This window comes from Lissotriton vulgaris, chromosome 4_1 (genome assembly GCF_964263255.1).
Source record: "Lissotriton vulgaris chromosome 4_1, aLisVul1.2, whole genome shotgun sequence".
Lineage (NCBI taxonomy): Eukaryota > Metazoa > Chordata > Amphibia > Caudata > Salamandridae > Lissotriton > Lissotriton vulgaris.
This window is the reverse complement of record NC_141691.1, coordinates 1,837,135,533-1,837,159,584: the sequence shown is the minus strand read 5'-3', so window position 1 is coordinate 1,837,159,584 and position 24,052 is coordinate 1,837,135,533. Positions and strand designations below refer to the sequence as shown.

At 49.2% G+C, this 24,052-nt stretch overlaps 1 protein-coding gene across 2 annotated transcripts in view; it reads left to right on the top strand.

Moving 5' to 3' along the window:
• The window catches only part of RAD21 (RAD21 cohesin complex component), a 273,785-nt gene that overhangs the window by 243,149 nt on the left and 6,584 nt on the right, over window positions 1–24,052 (top strand). For both annotated transcript variants that reach the window (XM_086966139.1, XM_086966141.1), the window contains exons 11-12: window positions 8,798–8,946; window positions 15,978–16,118. In XM_086966139.1, the coding sequence (XP_086822265.1) occupies window positions 8,798–8,946; window positions 15,978–16,118 (290 nt within the window). The remainder of the gene's footprint in view (window positions 1–8,797; window positions 8,947–15,977; window positions 16,119–24,052) is intronic.

Sequence of the window (24,052 nt, the reverse complement as noted above, 5' to 3'; positions counted from 1 at the left end):
AGGCTGCGCCTCACACCCAAGCTTTTGACGCAGAGCCATGGCGACATTCAGCATCCAGATCCGCAACAGCTCAACCTGGCGATCTGGCTCCTGAGATCTTAGAGTTTGGCTACCTCAACTTACCTCCTGACTGTATGGACATAATCAGGGAGGCAAGGAAGCCCACCACCAGAGCATGCTATGCAGCGAAATGGAAGCGGTTTGTCATTTATTGTGCAGACCACAACATCAACCCGCTAGACGCCTCTATTCAAAACATCATTTGTTATCTTACATCTATACAAATGTAATCTGGCCTATGCTTCCATTCGTATACATTTATCCGCAATGGCGGCTTATCTCCAAAACAGGCAGCACCTCTCCCTTTTCAGAGTGCCCGCCATCAAAGCCTTTCTGGAAGGACTCCAAACGAGTCATTCCTCCACGGACCCCACCAGCTCCCGAATGGAACCTAAATGTGGTCCTCACGAGACTGATGGGTCCCCCTTTCGAGCCACTGCATTCATGCGAGATTCAGTTCTTGACATGGAAAGTGGCTTTCCTAATAGCGATTACGTTACTACGACGAGTTAGTGAACTCCAGGCACTAACTATCCAAGAGCCATTTATACAGATTCATTCCAACAGGGTGGTGCTTCGCACTAACCCTAAGTTCCTTCCTAAGGTGGTTTCTCAGTTCCATATCAACCAGACTATAGAACTACCTGTGTTCTTCCAAAATCCTGAGTCAGTTGCGGAGAGAATGCTCCACACGCTTGACGTCAAAAGAGCCTTGATGTACTACATTGATAGGACCAAAGATTTTCGGAAGACGAAACAACTATTTGTTGCCTTTTCGCCACAACACAAAGGCAACCCCATTTCCAAGGCTGGTATAGCCAGGTGGATCGTTAAGTGTATTCAGATCTGCTATCAGAAAGCCAAGCGCACTCGAACGATTCCCCCGCGGGCCAACTCCACCCGGAAGTTGGGGGCCTCCATGGCTTTCCTTGGAAATATTCCTTTAGAAGACATATGTAGAGCAGCCACATGGTCTACCACACAAACATTTACAAAACACTGTGTGGATGTGCACTCCAAACAGCAGGCTGTTGTAGGGCAGGCTGTTCTTAAAACACTTTTCCAAACTGCTGCAGCTGGCACAGGCGGCCGCCGCTAATGGAGGGACTGCTATGTATTCTATGCACAGATATGAATTCAGCAGCCCACATGCCTCGAACCGAATATGCCCCTTACCAGTATGCATCTGTTCTTGGCATGTAGGGCTGCTGACATTCATATCGCCCGCCCTCCTCCCCGGCGCCTGTAGCGGCTGCAGCACTCACAAATACTTCTAGTATGGTCATCATTCAGAGTTTCACTCCATCTTTGCCACAATGGCTAAAAACAATCTGAGGATGGAGGCGATGCCCATGCGCACTGTAGTCCAGGGGAGGAGCCACCTATCTCGTGATACTTCGAAGACTCTTCCAGGACAACAATGTGCGATCATCCGGACCCAACACTAGGCGGCGATCTATGCACAGATATGAATGTCAGCAGCCCTACACGCCAAGAACAGATGCATACTGGTAAGTAGCATATTCGTTTTGCTCAAACGGCAACAACCCCTGGTGCCAGCCAGAAACCGCGAATCCAGCACACACTGCACCCGCCAAGCCCGGCCAGAGAGGACCAAGACCACGAGGACGTAACACTCCCACCCCCGCGACTGTGATCAAGAATCCAGCATCCAAGGATCCTCCTCGACGATCTTGACTAACCCTGCAGCCTCCGAACAAGGGACCTAACCTTTGATGGGTTTCTTTTGTTTAACACTCGTGCAGACTCCGCCATTCAGCGTCTTCTTGCGGGTCTCCCTCCTCCCCTCCTCAGTAGGTGGTTTTGTTGATCCTCTGGGTCTTAGTGGGAGGTTTTATCCCACTGCTCCTGGAATCTGGTGTTCGGGTGAACGTTACACTTTCTGTGAGGGATAATGTGCCCTCGGGGTCCTGGGTGGCCTACTATAGTTGGTTTCTGGTTCAGCCCCTTTTGGCAAAGTGTTCTTTTGGCTGCTTACTAAGCCTTCTGTGGTTTTTGCAGCAGGTTTTCTAATTTGTTCTCTGATGCGTGATTTTCTTCCCTAAGAGTGGTTCCCATACTTCTTGGGCCGAGTCCTACCCAACGTAGGATATTTGTAGCTATTGGATTGCCCTGTTTTACACTGCAAAGTTGTGGACTCCCCCTTGCGGGTTCCTTGCCCTTCCTGGTGTTGCTGTATGCCGCTGGTGCGTTTTCTTGGGCAGCTGCGGCGTGGTGCTCCTGTGTTTTTTGCCCTTTGTCTGCCGTTTGGCCTGGTCCTCTGTCTGGTGTCCAGAAGGATTATTTTCCTGTGTTGACAGCTTGATTCTTCCTACTTGTTTCTCCTCTTGTTTTCCGGCTGATTGGTGGATTGGCACCCAGCTGTGCCCGCCTGGACGTAGTGGTCTGAACGTTTAGTGGCGCTTATCGGCGTCCAGCTGCACCTGCCGGTTCTTCTGGTTCACGGCCAGCGTCCTTTGAATGAGGCCTGGCGTCCCTGCTTCTGGTTTTGTTGGAGCCTTATGGGACTATGTTTTTCTCTTCCACCTGCCTTATTACTGAGGCGCTGTTCTGTCTGGCCTGATGACGTCCAGCTGTGATGAGTTGGGCTGCCCTCTTCACTGGGTGTATTCCTGGTGGGGAGCTCTTGCTGTAGTTTCTGTTCTTCTCCTTGGACTCTCTGGGTTACTCTTCTTCCTCGGTACTCCCCTGCATTGCCTATACCGGGGGCTTTCCATGGAAGTCCTTGGTACATTGGCTGCTGGCCTCCTTTCGCATTGCCTGTACCTGGGGCTTCCTGTGGAGGTCCCTGGTACATTGGCTTCTGAACTCCTTTCCTATTGTCTGTACCTGGGGCTTCCGGTGGAGGTCCCTGGTACATTGGCTGATGTCCTCCTTTCGTATGGCCCTTCCTTCTCCTGCTTGGTGAGGGCGGGGCTGCCGCTTGTCGTTGTGACACATCCCCTGTGGGGCAGTGTTCTCTGCGACACTGAGGGTCTAGTCTGCTTGGGATGGTGGGGGGACTGGGCTCTTTCCCCTGTCCCTGTGACTCATCCCCTGCTGGGGGAGTACTGAGTTATTTTCCTGTCCCAGCAATTTATCCCCTGTCGGGGTCTTGGGTGCTCCTGAGCTGGGAAGGTCCTCTCGCAGACCCTCCTTCTCCTTGGGTATGGCTAGGCTATCTATTCTACGTTAAGGAATCTGCGGCTAGTAGTCTCCATCAGATGTACGAGTTACTTACCTTCGGTAACGATGTATCTGGTAGGGACGATTCTAGCTGCAGATTCCTTCACAACCCGCCCTTCCTCCCTGTTCTGCAAGGTCCCTCTTGGTCTTCTGCACTCGCCTGCCTCCAGGTGGTTGTCTATTGCGAGTGCCTTTTTTTCCCCCTCCTTCAGGGGATGCGCGCCTTGTTGTTGCTCCATTCTTGACTTTTATAGGCACTTCTGCGCCCCTGCACCCTGGTCTCCAGTGTGGGGTTCGCTCGTGCTTCTTCCCTTTTTGTTACTTGCACTTCTGCTTTTGGCAGTCCTTGGGGTTGAGGTGCCTTGGCTGGTCTTAACCTTGGCTTTCAGGAGACTTTTCCCCTGCTGGTATAGTCTGAGGTTGAATGGTCATTGTTCTCCGTTCTGACCTTAGTGTCCCTTTCTGTTCCAGGCGGTGTCTGCAGACTTCTTGGTCTGCTGTGTATATTTCACATGCTTCTGCCCTGGGGAGGCTGTTGTATTTGTTTGCAGGATTGCTTTCCAGTAGCAGTGCCCTGTTCTTTCTTTCCTGATCTTGGTGCCTCAGTACCTGGCCCTATTCCTCACCATTTGTTTCTTTCCCTTCTGTTTAGCGAGGTTTTTCGCACGCTGTTCCAGTATTCTCACAGTTTTGTTGGTGATGGCTCCGCGTTGTGGCGCGGAAAAGTTCTCAGAAGAAAACTGACATAGGTGCACCGGGATGGGACTTATGTATCCTTGCGGACAATGTCAGGGTGGATTCACGTGGTACCGCCGCTAATTCCTTTCCTGGGTGGAGGTGTTCTGTAGCAGGGGAGCTTCTAGTGGTGCAGTACAAGTGCTGAATTGAACCTTGGGGAACCTTGGTTCACTGTATTCTGGGCACACTGTACCTTACTCTGGTATAGTATATACAGAGCCAGCTTCCTACAGTATGTGTACATGTGTCTGTGTACGTGTGTGTAGATATATAAAGTTATATGTAGGAATAAAGGGTTGTTATCCTACCTGTGACGGAGTGAGGCCTCATATCTGGGGAAAATGTGTGAAGAGATACTATATATATATATATATATATATATATATATGTGTGTATATATATGTGTATGTATATATGTGTATGTATATATGTGTATGTATATATGTGTGTGTATATATGTGTGTGTATATGTGTGTGTATATATGTGTGTATATATGTATGTATATATGTATATGTATATATGTATATATGTATATATATGTATATATATGTCACTTGTGTTTTTAACTTCACTTACCTGACAGAATTGTTGTGTACGCAGCGGAGCCAACGCTGACGACACATGCATTCTCCCCCTCGCGCCCTCCCGCCACGAGCGGAGGCCACGCCCCTTCCAGGCCACGCCCCCACAACACTCGCGTACAAAAAGCGCCGAGTCTGGGCATCGAACAGAACTGAAAGCAGACTCCTGAGGCGGAAGCCGGGAGTAAGGCAGACCGTTTTTTAAAATTGTATGTCACTGATTATCTGTTTTAAAGCACAGATCACTTGTGTTTTTAACTTCACTTACCTGACAGAATTGTTGTGTACGCAGCGGAGCCAGCGCTGACGACACATGCATTCTCCCCCTCGCGCCCTCCCGCCACGAGCGGAGGCCACGCCCCCCGATCCACAACCCCAGAGCAACATAAATCATGTGCAACCCTCGGTCGCGCAGCGGGCGCGACAATTGCGTGCCGAAAGCGCGCCTAAGGCAAGCCAGTCTGCGCCCGTCCGCGACCGACCGGGACCAGGGGCCATACCCCCTGCAAGTTCGAACCCACCCATACCTAAACCCATCTGTTATACACGCAGCAAACTATTAGCCCTTAACAAGGCTACGGATGTGAGATATCATCAATGTATTCAAACCGGCCCATGCCTATCCTATGGACCCATCTCCTGTCTCTCTTGCCGATGGTCAAGCGTGGGCCAACCCCCAACTGACCATCCCACAACCTCCACCAATAATCAGCTGGAATTGAAATGCCTATACCTTAATGCCAGATCCCTACCTAAACATGCACTGGATATATGGGACATGTTGACATCTAGGACTCCTGACCTGGCTTTCATTACTGAAACCTGGCTATCTGACACCAGCGCTCCAGATCTTGCTAATGCCCTTCCCCCTGAATACAAAATAATTACGCAAAACAGACCAAGCAAAAAAAAGGAGGTGGAGTCGCCGTAATTTTCAGAGACCTCCTAACATGTCTCGCGGAAACGATAACTACTGACCCCGAACATGAAATACTACCATTTAGAATTCTGCTCGAGGGCCTTACCATACTAGCCGGCGCAGTTGTCTACAACCCCCCAGGGCAACAAGCTAACATTGGTGCTAAACTACTGAATCAATTGTTACCATTCTGCTTAAAACACAAAAATTACATGGTCGTCGGTGACTTAAACGTCCACTACGAAAAAACAAATGCCCCCGGATCTTCCCAGCTGAAATATGACATGGAAATCTTACAACTCAAACAGTGGGTTGAGGGCCCCACGCACTCAGCAGGGCATACCCTAGATCTCCTTTTCACCAACATTGAGTCCACCAATATAAAGGAAATCCTGCCCCTGTCCTGGTCGGACCACTCCATGTTATCCTTTTCGTTTAAGCTCCCCGGTAAACCCTTGAAGCACAGACTCACCCCCTTTATCACCAACAGAGCCTGGAGACTAATAATTGACTCCAACTTTCAAGACCACTTTCTCGAGATAGACGTCACCTTGCGGGATGACTCCCATTTGCAGCAATGTCACTCTTCTAGACACTGGAATTCGCCAAACGCTGGATAAAATAGCCCCCATGCGGGAATCAAAGAAAAAAACAACCGCCAGGGAAAAATGGTACACCCCCTTGCTCAAGGGCCTTAAAAAGGAATGCCAAAAGGACGAACACCGATGGAGACAAACAAAAGACTCAGAAACCAGAGCAATCTATGTCACCAAACGTAAACAGTACATCTCAGCCATCCGAGACGCAAAAAAGGCATACTTCACCCAGCGAATTTATGAAAGCAACAATTCCGCAAAAGAATTGTTCAAAATAGTAAAGGAACTCAGTAACCCGTCCAGCACGTCACAAATACTCACCCCCTCAACTGAGGCCTGTGAGCGCATCAGCACCTTCTTTGCTGAAAAAATTGACAAAATTGACTCTACTTTCGCCCCCCCTAACATCCTTACCTTACCAGATAAACACGACAAGCATCCTAAAACACCAGGCAAATATAATGTCCAACAAGACGCTGGCAACTCTCCGCGTCTAACCAGTTTTCAGCCATTCTCCGATGATGAGGTATTATCGGCATTGAAGACAATCAAATCTGGCTCTCCCGCAGATCCGTGTCCCCATTTTGTGTTCTCTAAAATTGCACCAACGCTCTGCCCTTTTATTACCAAACTTTTTAATCAATCACTCACCACTGCGTCCTTTCCGGAAGCCTGGAAACACGCATCCGTGACCCCCCCTCCTGAAAAAAGCCGGGTCCGGCATCTCCAATCCGGAGAACTACAGGCCAATTTCCCAGCTTCCTTACCTTTCCAAGGCTTTGGATAAACTGGTTAATACACAATTATCCCGATATCTGGAAGACAACTCACTTCTGGACCCCTCCCAGACCGGCTTCAGAGCCAACAATAGCACCGAAGCAACGTTGCTGGCAGTGTCGGACAGTATCAGATGCATCACAGATCAAGGGGGATCTGTGGCTCGTTGATACTGCTTGACCTGTCAGCGCCGTTTGATACGGTGGCACACGACTGCTTACTAAACACCCTTCTAAGCAAAGGAGTGCAATCCTCAGCTTTGAGCTGGATTAAATCATTCCTCAGCAAGCGCACCCAAGCAGTGCACATGGGCCAGTACCACTCAAAACCCTATCCTACCAGCTGTGGAGTCCCACAAGGGGCCTCGCTGAGCCCCACTCTCTTTAATGTCTATGTTTCATCTCTTGCTGACATTGGAAGAAAGTGGGGCATCGGCATATGTTCTTATGCCGACGACACACAGCTAATGGTAACAATGGGCGAACAGGCGGAGACAACAAAGGAAAAACTACATAGCTGTCTCTCCGAAATGGCGGACTGGATGCGCAACCACTGCTTAAAATTAAACGCCGGCAAATCGGAGATACTACTGTTCGGAGGAGCCAAACTCACATGGAACGCCACATGGTGGCCACCATCATTGGGGTCAGCCCCCACCCCAAAACAGCATGCCAGGAATCTGGGATTCATCATGGACGACGCCCTATCCATGAAGGACCACATACGATCACTTTGGGGCAAAGGCTTCGCAATACTTTAACTCCTGGCAAAAATCTTTCCCTGGCTACCTCTGGACTGCCGACGTACAGTCACTCAGGCCCTACTGGTCAGCCGCCTGGATTACGGTAATGCCCTGTTCGAAGGGATGAACGAACAACTGTTCTCCCGACTACAGGTCCTGCAAAACCAGGCGGCTAAACTGGTTTGCAATAAAGGCAAGCGAGACTCAGCATCCGCATGCCTCAGGAAACTCCACTGGCTACCAATGCGCCAGAGGGCTACCTTCAAAATACTCTGCCACGCGCACAGAGCTCTCAATGAAACTGGCCCTACCATCCTCCAAGGGATAATTGAATTCTACACCCCCAACAGGAATTTAAGATCGAACCAACTGGCTCTGGCTAAGCCCAAGCGCATTTACAGGGCAAGAACCGGCGGACGCGCCTTCTCATACCTGGCCGCCAAAAGGTGGAATGAGTTACCTGTAGAACTCACACACCACAAACTACCTTCAATTCCGAAAAAAACTAAAAACTTACCTCTTCCCTAAAGACTAACTCTCAGCACAGTCCTTAGCAGTCTCTTCTGTTTACAGCGCCGTGATATCCCCTGGGATGAGTGTCGCGCTTTATAAATACCAGAAATAAATAAAATAAATGTGTGTATGTATATATGTATATGTGTAAATACATATGTATATATGTATGTGTGTGTATATGTATGTATATATGTGTATATGTATGTATATGGAGCGTGCAATCACCTCCAAATCTATGTTGTCGATTGTAGTTTCAAACCTCTCTATGTTCAGCTTTCGGATCCATAGACCCCTTGTTGCTATAGCCTTCACTAGGTTGTCTCTCGCTGAGGGCTTCTGCATCCAGGAGGCAGCCATATGGAAGGAACAAGTGTAGGGAGAGAAGCATTTTTCTGGAGCACACACTACGGCAAACCACTTAAGGGTCGTCAAATATAACTGGTGGAGTGGAGGGATAACCCCTTTGCTGCTTCTTGTAATTGTGACCTTCTCAGTCCTTTGGCTAAGCTTATAGCTATATTATGTATTTTTTTCTAAAAAAAAAAAAAAAAAAAGTACTTTGAATAGCAGAACATTGTGTATAATGAAGATTCTTAATTTTCTTTTTGGAATTATAATTTAAACACAATAGTTTTGTAGCCAATCATGTAAAACTTTTTTTTTTCTTTTTTTTTAATACAGATCAGCCTATTTTAGAGGAACCAAGCCACCTCCAGGAAACAATAATGGAAGGTAGCAGAACGCAACTTGATGAAACAGCTATGCCTCCACCACCAACTCCACAACAAGGAGTGAAGCGCAAATCTGAGGAAATGGAACCAGCATTACCGGTAAATAAAGCTAATGCTTTACCTACGTTCTTAAATCTGATGAATCCTTTTCCATTGAGGGTTCTGTACTTGTTAAATTACCCCAAGGGACTCGACTTTGAGCATGACCCAACTTTCATCAAGGATACCCAGCTGAACATTTAACTTTCAGGGGGTGGCAAGTCGTCTAAGAAGCAAAGATTTGAATCACTCAATTTCTAGAATGATTTAGCATCCAAGCCGCACATTGTGGTCTCAGTATAATCTGTTTGGTCTTCCAGTGAAATGTGAACATAACCCATCCTAGCCAACAAAATGTAAGCATTGCTCAGCAGTTGATCTACAGCGTTCTGCTGCCTAATATATCGTCTTTTATATGCTTAGTTCTCTCCGCTTTCCTTGCTGGATCAGTCAGAAAATGTCCTCCAGATTCTAACACTAGTGCATTTACCTATAATGTTCCTTAGTCACCAGTCTGTGTAGGAAAACCGATATCCAGCAGAAGTTCAGTTCTTGATTTGCTCTTAGTTGGTGCAGTTGCCCTACATGGAAAAACAGTGCCCTGCTCACTGAGCCCATACATATTTCGTTTACTCTTTGTAGTCACAAGGGGGATGCTTGTACTAGTCTGAGTGAATCCTTTTATGGGTAGCATGTATGAAAACCGGAGAGAAGTGCAGGCTTAAGTAGCAGAGTCCAATGTCGTATCAGTCTGAACTGGTCTAGATATTGATACTTTAAGCCACGAAGGCCTTTGTTGGTATGCACCAGACCACAGTCCTGGAAGAGAGCGAGGGATAAGTTTAACCAAAGTATGGTAAAGCATGCAAGAGAAACAAAGGGATTGAAAGCACCCACCTCCACAGTGACAAGCAGCTGTCTTCTCCACAGTGGACAAGAATAATCTTGCTTATGGACGCCACCATTCACTCATCTTATTGTTAAACTACCCAGCTAAGTATTTATCTTTTAAAGGGTATTGCCTTCAGGCCACATTTCACTGCCACCAGTCATTTACTTTTCTGATAGATACATCTGCCAGTGGATTCCTCACCTTGTGAATATCCCCTTGCGTCAGCAACATTCGGAAATTCTTTTCGTAGCTTCGCGCCGACGTGGACTTGGACGTCATAGACACGGCATCGCACGCGACTCCGCTGACGTCACCGACACCCATAATAGGCCCACCCCGGCGTGATGACATCAGTTCCCTTTTTTCTGCGTCGTCTACGCTAACGGTTTCGGGAATCTCAGTAGCCAACTGGTAACTTTGTTACCTTATTATTCAATTTCTGCTTCTTTGTTTCTCGTTTCTTCACGATGTCGACAAAGAAGACTGGCTTCAAGCCCTGCAGGGAGTGCGGGAAAATGATGTCCATTACTGACCGCACGAGGACTGCATTTGGTGTTTGAGCTCTGATCACGATGTGGATGGATGTTCATCTTGTCGTAAGATGAATCCGAAGGCCCTGAGAGAAAGAGAGACCAAACTGCTGGTAGCGAAGCTGAAGGCTGGCAAGGGAAAATCTTCGAGGTCTCTCTCTCGAAGGTCGAGATCGAAGTCAAGATCAAGGTCTCGAGAGGAGTCTTCTTCGAGGTCCGCTTCAGACCATGATTCGAAGTCGAGAAGGAGACATAAGAAGAAGAAACATGAGTCCCGACGTCATTTCGGTAAGGAGTCGGGCTCGAGGTCTCCGAAGAAGGTTCGTTTCAAGGTGGTTACACTTGATGTCTCGGATCCTGAAGGTGAGGCCTCGCCTTCGGAGTCGCGGGTTCAGTCGCCGGCTTCGAATCCGACTCCGGTGCCTTCCCCGGCCCGAGATGAGGAAGAAGTTCATGTGGAAGTGGAATCTGCGCCTGTCAAAGAGCCGACTGCGAACACTCCACAAGATCAGCCTGAGGGTTTTCAACCACCTTTCCCAGCCCCAGGCCAGGACCCATCAGCGTTTTTAAACTCAATGTATGGTGTCTTTACAAGGGTGTGGTACTCCTCTGGCGCACCTTCGGGTCCCATGGGTCCTCTGGCCTTTAATTTAGGAGTCCCTCACTCCTATCCTCCTGCTCCATTCATGCCAATTATGCCGGCTCAGACGCCGCCATGGCAATACCCGGGCTGAGGTCGACGCCGGTTCCGGCATCGCCGGCTCCAGATCGACCTCGAGAGCATCCTAATGGGCCATCGGATTCGATACCTGCGTCAATCCTGACTCTGTCGGAGCCGTTGATGTATCAGACTGCGAAGCGTGTGAACGAGAGGTCCAGAAGGGAAGCACGACGCCTTTTGGAAGAGCAAAGGTATATAGTCACATCCTGATATGGAGGAAGGTGAACTGGAGAACTGTTTTTAGGACCTGGCTGACGCTGGTAGTCTGGATTTCTCACCAGAGTGGCAGTTGCCATCTGGCTCTGATACACCTTCAAAGGACGTCCAGCCTTATCATGTAGTGATGAGGAAGGCGGCGGAACTTCTGCAATTGACTCTACCAACGGTGGAGTTTAAGTCCAATCTTCTTACAGAAGTTTTGCATTCACCAAGCTCTGTAGTGGAACCATTGCTTCCGTTTAATGATGCCTTAACGGAACCTATTATGGAGGTGTGGAAAAAAACACTGTCAGCTCCTGCAGTGTCCAAGAGTGTGGCGAGAAGATACAGGGTTGCACCTGAAGACCCTGCTTTTCTGACGTCTCATCCATCACCTGAGAGCCTGGTCATTCAAGCAGCCTGTTCCAAGAAGAATGTGAGTGCCTTTCCTCAGGTTCCCGGTGATAAAGAGGCAAAGAAACAAGATCAGGTGGCTAAAAAGACCTCCTCTGCAAGTATGGCGTTGAAGTCAACAAATGCCACTTGCCTTATGGGGAGGTATGTGCATGCCCTTATGGATACTATGCGTACTTTAGCTCCTAAGATTCCTGATGTCAACAGGAAGGATTTTGAGGAGGTGTTATCAGATGCACAGGCTGCAGCACGCCAAGTGATAGAGTGGTCTGGACACTGCAGACTCAGTGGAACGATTCATGGACACTGCGGTTGCCACTAGGAGATCGGCTTGGCTGAAATCTTCAGACTTTTCGGCAGATGTTCAGGCGGCTTTGCTGGATCTGCCGTTTGATGGATCTGGTCTCTTTGGCAAGAAGGCTGATACGGCCTTGGAGAGATTTAAAGACAGTAGAGCAACTGCTAAATCTTTAGGTCTCCAGATCAGAGGTTCTTCAGCCAGAAGATTCAGAGGTTTTGGACGCTCTTCCTTTCAGAATTACCGACAAGGTCGGCAGCAGCAACAACAGCAACAGCAGCAGAATCCCTTGTACAGATCTTATAGGGGAAAGCAAAGAGCTAGTCCTCGTGGACGTCAGGCCTCTTCCTCCTCCACCTCCTCCAACCCCCAGCCACAGAAAAGCAGCCCTAGTTCCGCCATTCAGGATCATGCGGGTCTGGTGGGGGGGTCGGCTTACCCACTTTCTACGGGATTGGGAAGCGGTTACATCAGATCTTTGGGTTCTCAATCTCGTAGAAAATGGGTATGCCCTTCCCTTTCGGGAATTCCCTCCCAATTACCCTCCTTGCCAAGGTTTTGCACGGAGGAACATCTGTTGCTTCTACAGGAGGAAGTGTAGACTCTATTAAGAAAGGGTGCGATAGAGGTGGTCCCAGAGCAGGAAAGGGGTCAGGGATGCTACTCCTGGTATTTCCTGATTCCCAGGAAGGATGGCAGACTTCGTCCAATCCTGGATCTCAGGATCTTGAATCTCTTTCTGAAACAAGAGTAATTCAAGATGCTCACTCTTGCTCAGGTTCTTCAAGCGCTGCTGGAAGAAGACTGGATGGTGTCGCTCGGCTTGCAGGATGCGTATTTTCACATCCCAATCCTGAAGTCGGACAGGAAGTATCTCCGTTTTACGGTGGGGTCGCAACACTATCAATTTGCGGTCCTTCCTTTTGGGATTACTACTGCGCCTCGAGTCTTTACCAAGGTGATGGCGGTGGTGGCAGCACATCTCAGAAGGTCGGGGATTCCAGTATTCCCCTATTTGGACGACTGGCTGATCAAAGCGGAGTCGTCAGAGAGAGTGCTTCAACATCTGCAAGAGACAACCCAGTTGTTGTACAGGTTGGGTTTTTCGATAAATGTACCCAAGTCTCACCTGGTGCCCTCCCAGCGCATCCTTTTCATAGGTGCTGTACTGGACACAACTGTATGTCGTGCATTCCCTCCTCCTCAAAGGATTTGCGACATTCAGGAAATTATTCCTTTATTTTACAATGGAGCGGTTGTTCCAGTCCTGAAGGTCCTTAGCCTGCTCTGTCTGATGGCTTCATGCATTCTGTTAGTCAACCATGCACACTGGCACATGAGGGCACTCCAGTGGTGCCTCCGCAGGCAGTGGTTATCAGCACAACTGAGATCTCAGGGAGTCAGTGAGTATCTCCAGAGAAGCTGCAACGGATCTGACTTGGTGGGGTGTAGAAGGTAACCTGTCTCAGGAGAAGCCTTTTCAACTGCCTCCTCTGGTGGCCACAGTAATAACGGATGCATCCACTCTAGGGTGGGATGCTCATCTGGGGGATCTGGAGATCAAAGGTCTTTGGTCTCCAGAGGAAAGGTTGCTTCATATCAACCTTCTGGAATTGCGGGCGATACGTTTGGCGCTCTAAGCCTTCCTCCCTTCCCTTCGTGGTCGCTCAGTCCAAGTCCTGACGGACAACACGACCGCGATGTGGTACATCAACAAGCAGGGAGGAGTGGGGTCGCAGTGTCTCAGAAGGAAGGCTCTGCAGCTCTGGTCCTGGGTTCAAGACCATCAGATTTGTCTGATGGCAAATCATCTGGCGGGAGTTCTGAACGTTTGTGCGGACACTGTCGGCAATTCTCGGACGACCACGAGTGGAGGCTCCATCCAGAGGTAGTTCACGACATCTTTCAGATGTGGGGAACTCCTTGGAGGGCGGTGAGCTTTTACCGGGACAGAACTAAAGACTTTCGAGTGGATGACCAACTCTATATTGGGTTTGCTGGCTGCAAAAAAAAGTGCGGTTCATAAAAGAACTCTTTCAAGATGGATCATCCTCTGTATAAAGATCTGCTACTCTTTGGCTGGTAAGGAGCCTCCAGAGGGTATAAGGACTCATTCTACAAAAGCTAAGTAGTCAACCTCTGCATTGTCTAGAGGTGTTCCTGTAGAGGATATTTGTAGGGCCGCAACTTGGTCCTCCCTCCACACTTTCACAAAGCATTACTGCTTGGATACCGAGGTGAGGAGGGACGGACACTTTGCGCTCTCTGTCCTCCAGGATTTTCTGGTATAGGAGAGTGGACACCCTCCTCCGGGAGTGGGGACTGCTGTGTGACTCTATTCACAAGGTGAGGAATCCACTGGCAGATGTATCTATCAGAAGAACAAGTTACTTACCTTCGGTAACGCTTTTTCTGGTAGATACAGTATCTGCCTGTGGATTCCTCACTGACCCACCCGCCTCCCCATTGTCCACTTCTCTATACCAGAGTAACTGTATTGTATGTGTTTTATGGTCAAAGAAAATGTTATTTCAGATGTTTTCTTACATTTGCTTCACACTGTTATCTTGACTATCGTGTACTGTGTATACTATGTATATATATTCTGTCATTGGTCCGTCCGTGTGCCTCGAAGGCACGGAAAAAAGGGCGGAACTGAGGTCATCACGCCGGCGTGGGCCTATTATGGGCGTCAGTGATGTCAGCGGAGTAGCGTGCGATGCCCGTGTCTCAATGACGTCCAAGTCCACGTCGGCGCGAGGCTACAAAAAGAATTTCCGAATGTTGCTGACGCAAGGGGATATACATAAGGTGAGGAATCCACAGGCAGGTACTGTATCTACCAGAAAAAGCGTTACCGCAGGTAAGTAACTTGTTCATCTGGCATGAATGTTCACTAGCTGCCCCCACTCTGGGAAGGTGACTTCCTGTGGGCACAGCTAGGCTTAGCAGCAGTACAGTAACACATGGATGACCTTCAGTGTATTCACATAGTGACTAGGCTACCACACCTTTCTAGTTCATGCAGATTACGTGTCCATATACTTGAGTACATAAGGTTGCACTCCGCATATTTTACCAAACGGTGCCATTGTCAATTCGTCAGGTCTAGATATTTGAACTTCAAGAGGAAACATGATGTACTTTCCGCCTGCCCCACAGTTGCTTCCCCACTATGTGGCACGGCATCTGAAAATGCAATTAGCAAAGCCAAAAGTGTAGGTAATGTCATTTTAAAGTGATCTATTGGGTTTTCCATTGCCTGTCTAATTAAATTATAGTTCTAAAGTGTTTTCATGCAAACTTTTTTTGTAGTGGCTTATTTTTGATTTGCTTTGTTGGAAACAAGTGTGATCTTCACATAATGTTATTCAAAACCTAGTTTTTAGTTTTTAAAATGTTTGGGGATGCTGTACATGCATCCAGGTATTGAGACAATATAAATATATCCATGTATTACAGTAAGGGTTACAGGTAAGTCACGTTTGCTTAATACAGCCATAGTTCCCCTTCAGTTAACCTAATTGAAGGTCCTCAATGTGTTGGAGTACATATGTTGCTTCTCTACTTGGATTTCGCTTGGGACTTTGGTCCAGATTGGCACTAGTGATCTTGCTCTGTTGCTTTTGTCAACCAGAGACTGGACTCTAATAACCAATAATAGAATGCTACCATCTGCACTTTTATGGTAAAACATGGGTCATGCTCAAATGGGTAATCTAGATGCCAAAGCCTCTTCACCTCTATATCAGCACATTATTTCGTAGGAATTTTAGAGCGCTTCTGTGGCTTGAAGGCCAAAACTTCCCCTCTGCATACATCTCCAACATCTATCCATCAATTCGTCCATCTACACGCATCCAAACAGAGATCTGTACACACATCCAAATAATTATTCCTCTACCGTCACTGATATCTATCAAACAAATGTATTCTAGTGCTATTCTTTTACTTAAGTTTTAGTTTGGTAAAATATATGGCATAAGTACCGTGGCGCATATTGTAATATAAATTTCTATTTCACATTTTGATACACAGCAGCAAGAACCTGAGCAACCTGTGGAAATCCCACCAGTAGAACTGCCTCCTGTAGAGAACCAAACTCTGTGCCAGATGATACCAGAGTTGGAACTAATCCCAGACAAGGAAAAGGAGAAAGAGAAGGGAGAGGAAGAAGAGGTAAGAAGTGACCTTGGACATGTCATTTATTTTCTTCAGGAGAACATGAATGCTGTGTTCTTGTTACCACTTTGACTTTACACATTCCCTGATAAAAAAGCTTTTTTAGTTATTATGGTTCCGACAAAGTTTTGTCCATGTTATACATTGCACTCTGGGACATCAGTAGTTTACTGCTCTAGGCACATTTAAAAAAAATGTATTGGCTTATGAAATGGTAGCAAATAAAAAGCTAAATACCACTATATAATTGCAAAATTGGCCTATTGGGGACAGACTGTTGGTAACCAGTGAGCTCAGGCACATTTCTGCTTAGAATACATTCCGATGAGTGGCCATTTTCTTTAAGCAATTTTGAACTCCACAACAAACTAAAGTACAAACTTCACATCCTGAACTACAAATAGGTCTCCAGTTAAGCAATGTGACTGAAAATGGAGTTCTCTTCAGTGTCACTGTGGTCAGATTTAAAGGTTTTGACAGAACAAACAGGCCATGAGATGTGGAGCATAGGGAAAGAAAGCGAAGGGAAAAACAATTGTCGTGTTTAGTAATTAAAATTGTGATTTTGTTAAATTCTATATAGCTACATAATTTGAGACACAAACGTAAGCATTTGTTTAAACTTGCAGCTTTATAGCGATGCTTACTCAGCTTTAAGTGTCTAAAATTATATAAAACTATGTTCGAGGCATGTGGGCTGTAGATCACATGCTGTGCATAGCTCGCCATCTAGTGTTGGGTGAGGATGTTTGCACTTTGTTTTTCTTCTAAGAAGTCTTTCCAGTCCCGAGGTGGGTGACTCCTCATTTAGGTGATAGTGCTCATGGTCATCGATTCCATTGTTAGGTTGTTTTTTCCACCATCGGGTTCAGACATCTATCGCTGTGCTCCGGTTCGAAACCGTTCTGTAATAGGGGATCTCTGTGTATAGTCCTAATCTAGTGAATAGTCCCGCCCATGTGCGTGGACCCCGGAGCAATCAAAAATAATCTCTTAAGCGGTCTTCATTGCAGTCCTGCATAGACACTTAAATTAAAGACAATAATGCAGCCTATATCTACAAGGCTACACTGTCCAGTACTTCAGCTAGAAATGCCAAGGATATAACCCCAATAACACATTTAATACAATTTGTCAAGTTTCACTCTTAGAGAAACTTTCCTCCAATCACCAAATCCTTGGAATGATAAAGAGGAAGGGATGGACAGACAATCCTCCATAGGCTGCCATTATGTGTCTGGAAAAGGGATACCGTGCCTTTAAGGAACTCTCTAGAGACCCTCGGTATCCCAGCATGCACAGCCCCTTCCTTTTACTTTCAGTTCTTTTTTCTGGCTCCTGCTAGCAGGACCCTGGAGCATTGAGCTCTCCCTTTTTGGGTGTTGTGTGTAATTTTTTTGACATTTTTGAAGTGTTAGTGTGTTCACTCGACGTATCTTTGCTTCTTCTTCACTTTACTGGCGTTTTATGGTGGTTTTGTCAAATATGCCTGCCTTATTTGAGAAATCCCCAGTGTGCTAGGAAAAAGGCAAGATCTGATCCACACAGGGTGTGCATCCTGTGTCTCCCTTCTCCTGTTCCTGGGACCCGTGAGATCTGCCTGCAGTTTTCCAGTAGGACCCTGAAGGACCGAGAGAAGATCAGGCTCCAAGGACTGGAGCAAAGAAAGCAGCAAGGTCAAGGTGGGTCTGGGCAGGAAGGGGCTTCTTCCTCTGCCTGTGCTGCGGCCTCTGGGGGGGCTCCCCAGTAAGGTCACCGTCGCCATCGATAGCCTCGGCGTCGAGAGGAATGACCACGGTCTGCTCCCCAGGGCTCTGGGTCGAAGCGGCGTATACGTTCGACGTCGAGGGGATTGACGTCGAGACCCCCGAGGAGGTTGATGTAGAGGGCTGCTTCGTCGTTGAGCCATCATTGACGTCGAAAGGGTTCAAGGAAGCGCAGGTGCTCCCCGTCGAGGCGTCCGTCGTTCACCGTCGACTCGACGTAGAGAAGATAGTCTATGTCGAAGGAGATGGTCGTCGTCGAGAAGGAGATGGTCGTCGTCGAGAAGGAGATGGTCGTCGTCGAGAAGGAGATGGTCGTCGTCGAGAAGGAGATGGTCGTCGTCGAGAAGGAGATGGTCGTCGTCGAGAAGGAGATGGTCGTCGTCGAGAAGGAGATGGTCGTCGTCGAGAAGGAGATGGTCGTCGTCGAGAAGGAGATGGTCGTCGTCGAGAAGGAGATGGTCGTCGTCGAGAAGGAGATGGTCGTCGTCGAGAAGGAGATGGTCGACGTCGAGAAGGAGATGGTCGACGTCGAGAAGGAGATGGTCGATGTCGAGAAGGAGATGGTCGATGTCGAGAAGGAGATGGTCGACGTCGAGAAGGAGATGGTCGACGTCGAGAAGGAGATGGTCGACGTCGAGAAGGAGATGGTCGACGTCGAGAAGGAGATGGTCGACGTCGAGAAGGAGATGGTCGACGTCGAGAAGGAAAGCATCGTCCACCAGGTGGCGTTCCAAGGCCAGGACTGTCGGTGCCGTCGCTCGGCTACCAGGGGTACGGCCCCTAGGTCCCCCCCTTCAGGTCAGTCGAAGAAAGAGGGAAGAGGCTCCGGGCTCGGAGCACTCGAAAGTCTATTCGCCCTCCAAGCCGAGGTCACCTACACCTCCTCGTTACCCAAGGACCCTCCTCCACGTAACCAGACACCACCTCCGCCACCTGTTCCTCCTCATCGCCCTCCGCCTCCTACACCACCACCACCACCTTTGAGGTCTGCCTCGTTACCTCCTCTCCCGATGCCGCCTACGGGGCGACCGCAACCTAGGCTCCCGTTTAGGCCTCCACAGCGCCCTCCGTTGGGGCCGAGGCCACGGAGGTCGAGATCTCGCTCCAGACGGAGGGCTAGATCCAGGAGTCGCTGTCGCTCTTCTACAAGATCCAGACTGCGCCACAGGAGGGACCGGTCGAGGTCCTGCTACACGGATTCCTTCGGTACAAGGGACTATTAACCTACCCTGTCAGACTCCCCTTGGTTAGGGTGTCTCCAGTAGACGACATAGTCTCCTTCCAGGACGTGTTGCTGTGAGGGGCGACTAAGCTAGGCATCACGCTCACTGTGCCTGCGCCATTGACTTCTGTCATTTTCGAAACTCTGCACAAGATGCAGTTGTCTCGCCCTTTGCTGCCCTTGGTGCCTGGACTGGTGGAACCTGCCATGGAGTTGTTCCTCACTCCTGCGGCTACGAGGTCGTCACCTTCAAGGCTGCAGAAGAAATATAAGGCTCCTGACTCGGTCCCAGCATTTCTTCATGGGGGATCCCACGCCTGACTCTGTAATTGTGACGGCAGCAAGAAAGCAGCACGCCACCACCCAATCATCGACTGTGCCTCCTGACCAGGAGAGCCGCTGGATGGATTCGGCAGGCAGGAAGGTCTGCGGGACGGCCTCCACATCGAAGGCTGCGAGTGCCTCAGCCCTGTTGGGACGTTACGATCGGGCTCTGTGGGAGTCCCTCCAACAGTTTTCGGAACACCTTCCTCGGGGGGGAAAAAGGGAAGATTTCCAAGAGATCCTTGCTGAAGGTCTGCTGGTTTCCAACCAGGTAATAAGTTTGGCTGCGGATTCGTCCCTCTTGGCAGCCCACGGGTACTGCCATGGGGTCAACCTGAGGCGCCACGCCTGGCTGCGTCTTACATCCTTGAAGCCCGAGGCGCAGCAGAGAGTTGCTTACCTACCCTTTTCGGGCGAGACCCTCTTCGAGAAACATGCAGACGACGAGATGACCCGCATGAAGGCGAAGGCGGAAACCCTGATGCCTATTGGGTTTGAAAAGCCTAAGGAACAGAAAAAGACCTTCCGCCCATTCCAGAGGCGGTATGTGGCGCAAGGCAGAGGGCAAGGTCGACAGGCTGGACAGCAACAACAGCAGCAGCAGTTCTAGCAGAAACCGTTCCAAAAGCACCAGAGGGGCCGAGGTGGTAAACAGTCTTCCTCTGCGACCAAAGGCCTGGCTGGGTCTAGGCCCTGAGGTGCTTCTTCCCCTTCATCCGTTACCCTCTCCAGTGGGGGGGGAAGCATTCCACATTGCCTGGCATAGTGGAGAAACATTACTCTGGACAAGTGGGTGCTGAATATTGTTTGCAATGGATACAGTCTTCGTTTCACCAGCCCGACTCCAGCAATTCCACCGGTCTGCTCGCAGTTCCAACTGCGCGAGCTCCAGGCAGAGGCCGATACCCTGTTAAGAAAAAAGGCGATAGAAGGGGAAAGGGTCTTTACTCACGCTTCTTCCTAGTACAGAAGGACAAGAACGAGTTCAGACCCATTCTGGATTTGCGACAAGCAAACAAGTGGATTCGCAGGGAGAAGTTTTGCATGCTGTCTTTGCACCAGATTTCCTCAGCTGCAGAGAGCAGACTGGCTGTGCATGATAGATCTGCAAGATGCGTACTTCCATGTGCCCATTGCACGGAAACATCGGAAGTTCCTGCGCTTCCTCGTCGGCACCAATCACTATCAGTACACCGTACTACCCTTTGGCCTGAAGTCTGCACCCAGGACTTTTTCGAAATGCATGGCTGTGATAGCAGCGCACCTGAGAAAGAACAAGGTGTTTGTCTACCCGTACCTGGACCATTGGTTGATCAAAGCCTCCACCTTCCAGGAAGCGCAATTGCACTTCAACAGGACGGCCGTCCTGTTGAACCGTCTGGGGTTGCACATAACTCTGTCCAAGTCTGTCCCGATTCCTGTGCAGTGCCTACAGTACTTGGGAACCTCCATCAATACGCTGTCGGCAAGCGTGTCTCCTTCGGAGGAGAGACTCTTATTCATCCTTCAGAAGGCTCAGGCTCTCATAGCTGCTCAATCTACAAACAGTGAGGACGGTGTCTTCTCTACTGGGATCGATGGCCTCTTGGATCTTCCTCACTCCGCACGCGCGCCTACACATGAGGCCGCTACAGGAATGTTTGGAGGACCAGTGGGACCAGAGGAAAGGGTGTTGGGACGACCGGATTCAGTTGTCTCTTCACGCCCAGCAGTCCTTGAGATGGTGGTGCTTAGCAGAGAATCTCCTCAGAGGCGTTCCTTTCCACAAGGACATCCAGACTCAGACTATCGTTACGGATGCGTCTCTCCTGGGCTGGGGAGCGCATTCAGACAATCTACAGATCCAGGGAACGTGGTCTCCGGCAGAGTCCACGTATCTCATCAATTTCCTGGAACTCAGAGCTGTTCACTTGGCACTGAAGGCCTTTCATCCGCCCTTTCAGACCAACTCCTTGCTTGTGCAGACTGACAATACGACCACAATGTATTACCTCAACAAGCGGGGGGGCTCGATCGCACACACTGTCACAGGAAGCGCAGGCGATCTGGCACTGGCTGTTAGCCAGAGGACTGACGATAATGGCAACTCATTTGCCAGGTGTGCAGAATGTTCAGGCAGACGCACTCAGCAGGTTGCTTCACGAAAACCACGAGTGGGTCATAAACGACGAGGAGCTCGATGACATCTTCGCCCTGTGGGGCACTCCAGAAGTGGATCTTTTTGCCACCGCCGAAAACAGCAAATGCTGCGACTTCGCCTCGAGGTATTACCAGCCGGGAACTCTAGGGAACGCGTTATGGATCAGCTGTTCGAACTGCTTTCTGTACACTTTTCCGCCCATTCCCCTGATTCCGGCAGTGCTCATCAAGCTGGCCCGATCCCGGGCGCGGATGATCCTCATTGCGCCGGAATGGCCCAGACAGTGGTGGTTCACGGTCCTGCTTCACCGGTCGTTCCTACCTCATTGGCGGCTGCTGTGTCGACCAGACCTTCTCACGAAGTTCGGGGGGCAGATGGTGCACCCCAACCTCCCATCGTTTAGTTTAGCGGCATGGCTCCTGAGTGCAATATGGCCACTTGAATCTTCCTGAGGATTGCATGGACATATTGAAGGAGGCTAAGAGGCGATCTACTAGGACCTGTAATGCTTACAAGTGGAAGAGATTCTGCCTCTGGTGCATATCTAAGAACTATAATCAGACAAACTGCAAGGAGGATGTTATTCTTCCATACCTTCTGCATCTAGCTCAGTCTGGCCTTAGTTTCCATTCCATTAAGGTTCATCTGGCTGCATTGACTGCTTACAGAAAATGCCCTTTGCAGACATTCTCCGTCCAGATTCCTGTGATTAAGGATTGTTTGGAAGGGTTGAAGGTGTTGTGAGAAGTTGGCCTGATATATGATGCTCACTAGTTCTAGTGATCACCTTGTATCAGTCCAAACAACCCTTATGGTGATTAATTGTAAGTCAACCTTATAGACCAGCTATCCTTATGGTAGCGTGGACAAAGCAGTCTTAGGCTAAACTCTTTTGGCATGTGAAGCCAGCTGTTTTACCACATGTAACCCCTTGAATACCAAATGAAAGGACACCACACAGTAGTTATGAAAATAAACAAGATATTTATTAACTAACAAACACCTCTGAACTCTTTGAGGTCAGAGGGCTAAGCACATGACAAGACTCTTAAGAAAAATACATTAAGTTACACAAGTTACAATGTTGCACTAGGGGAGCAACAAACCATATTCTAAGTAAATGGAATAAGGAAGTCGATAGAAGGAATGGAGCTGTCCAGAGGCTGTAGGATTGCTGGGACTACACTATCCTAACTTTAGGTAAGTAATAGGAGGCCCACGGAACGCGTGTGCAGAGTGTGAACTCACACGCGAGATGCGTAACAACGTCTATGGACAGTACCGTTCAAGAAAAAGGTGAGTACGGACAATCCTGACTAGTTAGGACTAAAGCGACTGTGAAACTGGACACTAGGAGAGTCAATCTACCCTTGAGCACCGAAATGCTCTTGTTACCTCACCCACGGGCTGCGGATGCATAGGTGCGAAGTCGTGTCGGGTTTCTGCGTTGAAGTCTATGGAGCCTGAAAGAAAAGATGCTGCAGGCGACCAGGAGGAAGATGTCCAGTGTGATCCAAGGGTGGATCAGGAATGCTGAAGACCTGAAAGCAGAGGGGACAATGTTCAAAGTCACTAGCCAGTGACAGGAGTGGAACCAGGAAGGAACCAGATGATGTCGTCGCGATCAGGTGAAGAGTGGACGCTTGTCTCTGCAGCCACGTGGACTAAGAGGTGTCTACCAGGATGGAGGCACGAGCTGTCCCACGCAGGCTCTCGCTGTCGGCGATGTTGGTTCCGGATTCGGCATCAACAGGCCTTGGCAAAGGCAACCCACGCGGTGAGTGAAAAAGACGTCTGGTGCGGGGTGCTTCTCCTTTGCAGGGAAGCAAGGGCCAGTCTGGAGCTACCAGACCAGCAGTGTTGATGTCGTGGATCGTCGTCTAGGAGGCCACTAGCCAGCCGGCAAGTGACCAGACAATGCGTCGAGCAGCAAACAGGCAGAAGGGCCCCACGCAGATCTTGTGGATGCTGGAGGGCTGGTCTTCGGTGCAGGAGCTGCTCGGGGCTGGGGCTTCTCAATCCCCAAAGCACTTCGTCGAGGTTACCTCAGAAGTCTTGCTGTAAGCCAGGTGCAGTTTCTCCAAGATGGCCGGTCCCACGTGTCTCGTCGCACCCAAGGATCTCAGCTGTGCTGAAGATGTGAGTTGAGGTCGGAGAGGTCTGGGAATCCGGGTCTCGTCGGGCTCTGAAGTCTGGATCCTCGAGGGAAGACGACTAAGTGAAGCCGCTGGACGCTTGATGGTGCCTGCTTGTGCAGGGTGGACACTCCTTGCCCCACAAGGGAGATTTCTTCAGTCTTCTGTGTAGAAAGCCGAAGTCCAGAGTTTCTTCTTGTAAAATTTCAGTTCAGGATTAATCTGATTTAGAATGGGACCAGCTCCTACCTTTATCCTGCTAAAGGGGGCTGCACTATCACTAGGTCCCTCCCATGGGTGGGACCAGGAAGGGGGGTGGTTACACCCCCTATCCTTTGTCCAGT